Source organism: Acartia tonsa, chromosome 13, assembly GCF_053477335.1.
Source record: "Acartia tonsa isolate MP-2025a chromosome 13, ASM5347733v1, whole genome shotgun sequence".
Taxonomy (NCBI): Eukaryota; Metazoa; Arthropoda; class Copepoda; order Calanoida; family Acartiidae; genus Acartia; species Acartia tonsa.
The window spans coordinates 30,717,241-30,724,833 of NC_137272.1; the positions used below are offsets into that span (position 1 = coordinate 30,717,241).

Sequence of the window (7,593 nt, forward strand, 5' to 3'; positions counted from 1 at the left end):
CTCCTCCCTTTCCCTTGGAATAAGGGGTGTATTGTTGTTGTGCTGTGGGCTTGAGATGTTTTGATTGTATATCAGGGTCTTTATTATATTACATCTAGCTTCTATTTTTGTCCTTATCACAATTGCATAACAGATTTGTTTACCAACTCTGTTCTATTTTTAGCTGTTATCACAATACACAATAATCCAAGCCTGTTCTATTCTTAGATTTATCACAACACAACAATTTGTTTGCCAAGCTTTGCTCATAAATCTATTGTTTGGCCATAACACCAGGGTGGTAATCCCTGCAATGTAACATAATATCTGTTTTTCTAGATGGGTGGCTGCGTTGTAGCTTCTCAGGATACTCGGAGTTGACGTAGTTTTTCTCTGTTCTGGTGCACTACACTCGTATGTTAGCTCGCAGCTTGCAGCTATGTGGCATGTTTCAGCCTATCGGCGGCAGGGAATGTCCCGTCCTGCTAGCGCCGCTGATCCAAATCCGGCTGATGGCGGCAGGGAATGTCCCGTCCTGCTAGCGCCACTGGTTCGGATCCTGCTATTTCTTGCAGTAAAGTTGGCCTATTTCCAGCCGTTTACACTTATTTGGCTTGTTTCAGCCGGTCCGCAGGCCTGTTTCAGCCCTTTTGGCGCTCAATTCTCCGTTAGATATCAGCGCTGCTCGCGGTTATTCGTCAAATTTCGCTGTCTCGCTTCCACAACTGCCGGATGCAGAGTTAAACTTTGCTGTCCAGGGTGGGTAATTCAGGTTGCTTGCGTCAGTTTTGCCAGATTCACTGCTGGGAGTACCTTAGCCTCAGATGCGCGTCTGCTCTACACTTGTGGTTCGCCGTAATCTCACACAGCTGTCACCAAAGTTGTGGTATCCGCCGAGGATAAATGGCAGACACCGGAGTTCAATTAGATTACGGCAGTGTGACAGACGTGGACACCTTACTATAGAGAAGCTACGCTTCTCTAGCTTTCACTAGATAATGATCAACATCTATTTTCAGTTGTCACTTTATTGAAGGTTTGAAAGATACTGAAGCTATATTCAACAAACAATAATTACATGGATAGGAATAAATAATCATAACATAAAAGCATAAATAATACATATACAATGGTCAGTTTGGGCAATAATGATCCCCCATCCCTGAAAAGGGTGGGGGAGAATTAAGAATACAGTTAACCATAATAAACATGACAGATTCAATCATTAATTCTAAGCGTAGGGAGGGGGTCACTAGACCCCTTCCCCAGGACTCGGGGGAGGGCCATTGACCCTCCACCGAACCCCAGATCAGGGGTGCCATAGGCATGGCTCACGGTTGCCGAATACCACAGAATCATTCTAATAAAATTGTATCATGTAGGGACAATATTCGGGTAGTCCACCCAATTAACGGAAATATAGTTAACTAAATTAGTATCACATCCTCAAAGTAAATTGCCAAAGATTAATAATAACGGGGATGTGATATTTAGTAATTTATCCAAATATAACTAGAGCCATGGGAAGCTAATACGGTTGTCATTAATTAGATAAAGCCCAAATCTTGTTTCCATTGTCTGATAGCTTCGAGTTAATGTTTGCTAACATCCCATATATTGAAATACTACGACTTTCCATCGACCCTTCGGAAGACCCTAATTATAGAAAGCGTCATTTTTTAATGCAAAGAACATATTGTAGTGAATTTAAAAGTATTTATTTTACATTCATAAATAAAAATTATTTATAATTTTGAAAACATTAAATAAACTCAAAAATTAAACTTAAGAAAAATTAAACTCAAAAAAATAAATAAGATTCAATTTATACGAAATCATTATTTACAGGGTACAAAATATATTAATTTCATGTTATGATATATCTACATATTGAAGTATCATATTTGGCGTTCTCCTCTTTTTTTCAATTTTGAAAATTTGAGTACCCCCCCTCAACAACGAACAACTATTTAAGGTTAGGTTATAGGCTAGGGAGCCGAGCGCTGCGGCTAGGCAGGCAAGGAAGCCGAGGGCTGCGACTAGGCAGGCAAGGGAGCCGAGGGCTGCGGCTAGGCAGACAAGGGGGCCGAGCGCTGCGGCTAGGCAGGCTAGGGAGCCGAGCGCTGCGGCCAGAGTTGTTCGTTGTTGCACAGTGAGCCCAGGAATCCAACTTTGTGGAAAAAATTATTTATGCCCAAAATCGAACTTTAGAAAATCAATTATTTTAAAAGTCCATGTTAAAATTCATCATATTAGAGGAGGTTTGCCATTTTAAATTAATGAAAAATTTAAAAAATTAAAGTTTTTATGGCCTTCTGAAGTTGTTACCCTGGAATTCACGAAATTTAGATACAAAAATCTCCCAAAAAAAATATTTTTAAATTTTTTTTTGTTTTACTTGCCATTTAATCAAATATTAACTTAGGACGTAATGTAATAACATTTTAGAAAGGTTGTGCAATTATCTAACACTGGATAACAAGAAACTAAATAGTTTTGTATAAAAAACCTCTTAAATCCATATTAAAGAAAGTTGGTGAAAATGCAAAAAAAGCACGTTGAATATTTTTTTAAGCTCTGATTCAAATACCTTGATCTTTTTAGCAACAAGGTGAAAATTTTTAGGATGAAGTTCTAGCATTAATTAGGCAATATATATGAGGATCCCATTGGTCTTATCAACTTTCACTTAGTTGCTTAACCTCTATAGATATTTTTGTAAAGGTCGTTTTAAGCTATTTTTAGTGTATAATCCTTATATAATTTGTTGCCGGATTTCATTATAGAGAAAAATCCTTTTACAGGGTAAAAATCTGGCAAAATGCCTTTCCAAAAAATCATGGCATAAAATTTTCTCACCAGTGGTGGAAAAGTTAGAGCACCTCAAAATAAAATTTTACTATGCCCTTGTGTATTGGACCCTGAGGTCCTCCTAGAGGGGCTACCAGAAATCTAAAGGTATCTTTAGAACCACAATGGCCGGCTCTAACTGCACTCAGAAGAAGTCAGAGATAATTGCCGGCCGCCTTCCGTCCTTTAATTGCGGCAAAGTTAGCACACCAAAAAAATGACAATTTTTTGTTGTGTTTTTTGCACACAGGGCTGCGTGTGTTTGTGGCGCAGCCACGTGTATTACCACTTTTTTGTAGGTCATTCCAAGCCGTTTTGGCGGGTGTGCGGCCAGAGGTGGTCTGACCGGCCGTTTGGCCGACAGCCGCAGTTAAAGGTCGCAAAAATTGTAAAAAAAATAAAGGTTTTGAGGATTTTTGGCATGCCAGTGCAGCCAGACTGCTTGGCTGACATGCCTGGGACACATGTCACATGACACACTGGGCCATTGCCCATCTTTGCTATTTTGCACAGTTTTTTTCCCATCACTTTCCTGGCCGTGATGGCCATTCAAAGTGGCCTGGGTCAAAATCGACCAAAAACCAATTTTTGGGGGTGATATTTTGACCCCCCAATCATCTAGAGAGGGAGGAAGGGATAATCTTGTTAATTCTGTAAAAGGTACTATAAAAACCTTTTAATTAAAAAAAAATTGTTTGATTTGGTTGAAAAATAAGGAAGTTATTAATTTTTTCCACAAAATTGGATTCCTGGGCTCACTGTGTGTTGGGGGGGGGGGGGGGTTGTACTCAAAATTTCAAAATTGAAAAAAAAATTTCTAAGAGGATATTACCCCATATTTATTGCAATTGCATTGCAATTACAGCATTCAATATTAAGATTTTTATAGGTAAAGCACAAAAAAAGTTTCACGCCACTGTCATATCTAAATTTTCAACAAATTCACAGGAATTAATTTGCTGAATCACAGCCCCTGTCTACAGAAAATAGAAACACAGTTCGTCCAAAAAATGGTTGATTCTTGATACAATAGTAAAACTTGCCTAAAAAGTTTACTTGGCTATTATTTGTATTGCCTGAGAAATGGAAAATAATGCAAAATGCGATTGAACAAGCGACTAAAAATGGCCATGTAGCGATTTTGCTTTCAATATCATTAGATCATTAATATATGCCTAAAATTTAGAAAAATCCTAAATAAAGCTCGGGCTAACAAAACTGGTATTAATTTCAATGTTCATGATAAATTGTCTGTAATACGATGTTGTACAAGATTTTGCAGTATGGCTTAAAACCGGTTCTAATCCATCGAGAAATTAAACTGTTTTAAAGCCATAAGAAAAAAAACATTCCTTATTTTACATGATGACTCACAACATTTTTCATTATATTAACAACAGTTTCTTGAGGTATCTGATGCCATTTAGAATTTGCCAGAATGACAGATTTCGCGTTTTCCAGTATGAAGTTCATTGTCTTGGATTTGAGGACTTCAATGTTGTAGGTTTCAGCAATGGCCATGATGTCCAACACGTTCATGGTCGTCATATTTTCCTCCATATGATAGACACAAATATCTTAAATAAAATTTTTTTTTAATAACTAAATCTTGAGAAAGGGTTAGTTGCACGAAATGCATTTGTACTTAATTTGTGAACCGCATATTTTTTCCTAGTAATTGGGTTAAACTACATTTATATGGCAAATATTTGAAAGAATTAAGATTTTTTACCACGTAGTTTTTAAAATATCAAGATATGAAATTCGTCTTTTTAAATTGCAAGTATCACAAAAAAACAAAAATATGCCATATAAATGTAGTTTAACCCAATTACTAGGAAAAAATATGCGGTTCACTAAATTAAGATCAAACGCATTTCGTGCAACTATCCCTTTAATCAAACCGCAGATAATATGTAGAAAATTTGGTTAAAATTAGTAGTTGAAAAATTGTTAGAAACAACTGCTGGTTTGAAATAAACTTATACAGAAGTATCTAAAGTATTTGAGCCAACAAATATCTTTGTTATGAAAGTTCGGGTACCAGTGTAATTTACAGTCCAATGTATATAAACTCTCTCTAAAAGAGAGCCAAAAATATTAAAAAGAAATCTAATATGTTATTTAGATTATAATTACAGTGTTTTTTTTTTATGAGAACTTTTTTGAAAGCAATTTTACCCCACTTATAGTTATCAGAATTTAATGATTAATGTCTTATTTTCTTCGTTTGTTATAACCATTAATAGAACAAAAAAATATTTCAGTTTTTATTTAAAAAGTACAGTAAATTCTAAAATTCCAAAACTTAGGTGTTAACATCTAAAAATGGTTTTAGCGCATTTTTCTTATGCTCAAATCTTTTACACTTTGCAAGAATAGCTACAAAACACTTCAAAGTTGAGATATAGAACTAAAAATTAATACAGATACTATTAGGGACATGTATTATAACATATCAAAGTTAGAAGGCCATATCCTGGCCCCCCAAAGTCGACTACTGAAAATCCAATTTTTTCTTGCAAAGTGTAGAAGATTTTAGCTTAAGAAAAATGCGCTAAAACCATTTTTAGATGTTGACACCTAAGATTGGAATTCTAGATTTTATTCTACTTTTTAAATAGAAATTTAAATATTTTTTTGTTGTTCCATTAATGGTTATAACAAACGAAGAAAATAAGCCATGAATCATTAAATTCTGATAACTATAAGTGGGGTAAAATTGCTTTCAAAAAAGTTCTCATAAAAAAAACACACTGTATAAAATTTTTGGACTTCCATTAATTTTTTTTATGTTTTACAGCCGTGTCCAAGGCTCAGTGAAATCATCATATTATCACTTTATATTTTACCTGGATGTCTAAACCTATACAAACAATCCAACTTTTATAATTTTTTTAGCTCACAAGTGGGTTTAAATTTGAGAAGCACGGGTGCTGCTGAGCCCTGATAATTTTTACCTGCTAAATAATCAATCTGATACATATGAGCTGCCTTAAAAAGCTCCACTGCATTTTCTCCAACGTTATCCAATCTTCCACAGTAAATGAACTTGATAACATCCTTAACATAGACATAACTACTTTTAAGCTGAATGAGGGTTAACTGGATAGATAGAAATAGAAAGTGGAGTGCCTCAAGGAAGCATATTTGGTCTTTTTAAAATTTTTTTTTTAATGATCTACCTAGAGATTGTACTGTAGGAAACACCCGAGATTATAAAACTATCCCAGGACCAATGTGAAGGTTTCCTAAATTGGAGAACTAAATCTTTTCAGTAGTATTGAAATCTTAGAAATCTTCTAACAATAAAAACAACAACAATATAATACTGCTAATGACTTCGCCCCAAGAAGGATTGAGAAAAAACACATGTTATGCCTTTTTTTATAAATAAAAAAAGGGAGGGGGGGGGGGGGCTTTTATAGCTTAAAACCACCAAAGGACCAGTGGCTATATTACATGAAAAGCAAAAACCTGACCCTGAAAATTACCTGGATGACTTCATGATCTATATCCTTGAGGGTTATGATGCCAGTTTTACCTTCCTTAAACATATCTTGCAACATGGCCTTGAAAAAGAGGGATTTCTATTTTTTTGGCATTTTTAATCTTATCAGATTTTTAATACTTGAAACAAATTCATGCCATATAGATTCATTCAACAATATTTTGAGATGAACTGAAATTTAATTTCCGAATGTGTACACAGTTCCCGCGCTGTTTCTTCATCCTATCTCAATATCTACTACTAGCTAAAAAAAATCAAACTTCCAAAAAATCTAAATTTGAATGTGTAAACGATTTGTACATCATACATTAAAAATTTAATTTTACAGAATTTATATTTTTTGGAAGTTTGAAGCTTTTTTAGCTAGTAGTAAATATTGATACAGGATGAGGAAACACCGCGGAAACTGTGTACACAGTCGGAAATTGAATTTCAGTTAATCTATTTTGAACTATATGGTAGGTTAATGGGAATGCGATCTTTATGGGGTGTATTACAGACAACATGAAGGGTATATCATGTATTAGTGTCAGGGGGTTTGGATGCACTCACTTAAAGGTTAAGGAAGTGTCATTGAATTGGCAAATTTATTTTCACACCACTCTTAAATTGGTTGTATTTGTGGTTATAGACCCTAGTCAAGGGGAGTGTATCCACCCCCCTTAATTTTTACATGGGGGTGGAAACACCCCCTTCTGCACGCCACTTGTTCGAATGTTGTAATTAATATCAATTACACATATTTGTTTTAATAAATTCAAATAAGAAATAATTAAAAATTAGAAGACTCCCTTCCTTGAATACAATTGATCTAGAGGCCAGAATAGCCTTGTGAGCCATTATACAGCCATTTGAGGTTTTTATTTCAATATCAGCAAAGTCCATGGAATGTAGCAGGATTTCAAGAGAATCAGCGAGATTTGATTCATCCTTTGGAGGTCCTGGTTTATGGATTGTACATAATATTGTCAGCTTGCCATCAGATAGAAGTTGTTTTTGATTATTACTAATCTTTTCAAAATAAACTTCATCATAGTCCTCATCCTCATTCTCATAGTCCTCATCCTCATTTTTTCTGGGTAAAAGTCTTGTTGTTGTAGGACGATTTAGGTGTTGATGTTTGCCATTTATATCTTGGATACTCGCTCTAGATACATAGTAATGAGGTCTATATAATGCAATACAAAACAAGGATGACAACATCCATAAGGCTACGCTTTGAAACGGTAGGACTTTAGAATGTCAGAACTGAA

The 7,593-nt window shown here is 35.1% G+C and overlaps 1 protein-coding gene across 1 annotated transcript; it reads right to left on the reverse strand.

The window, feature by feature from the left end:
• Nucleotides 1-3,667: 3,667 nt before the first annotated feature.
• On the reverse strand, nucleotides 3,668-6,441 carry LOC145304141 (uncharacterized). Its single transcript, XM_080145903.1, has 3 exons — nucleotides 6,324-6,441; nucleotides 5,790-5,892; nucleotides 3,668-4,406 (listed from the first exon to the last, which is right to left on the reverse strand). The coding sequence occupies exons 1-3, from the start codon at nucleotides 6,396-6,398 to the stop codon at nucleotides 4,183-4,185; spliced, it is 402 nt and encodes a 133-aa protein (XP_080002029.1). The 5' UTR covers nucleotides 6,399-6,441; the 3' UTR covers nucleotides 3,668-4,182.
• Between the last annotated feature and the right edge of the window lie 1,152 nt (nucleotides 6,442-7,593).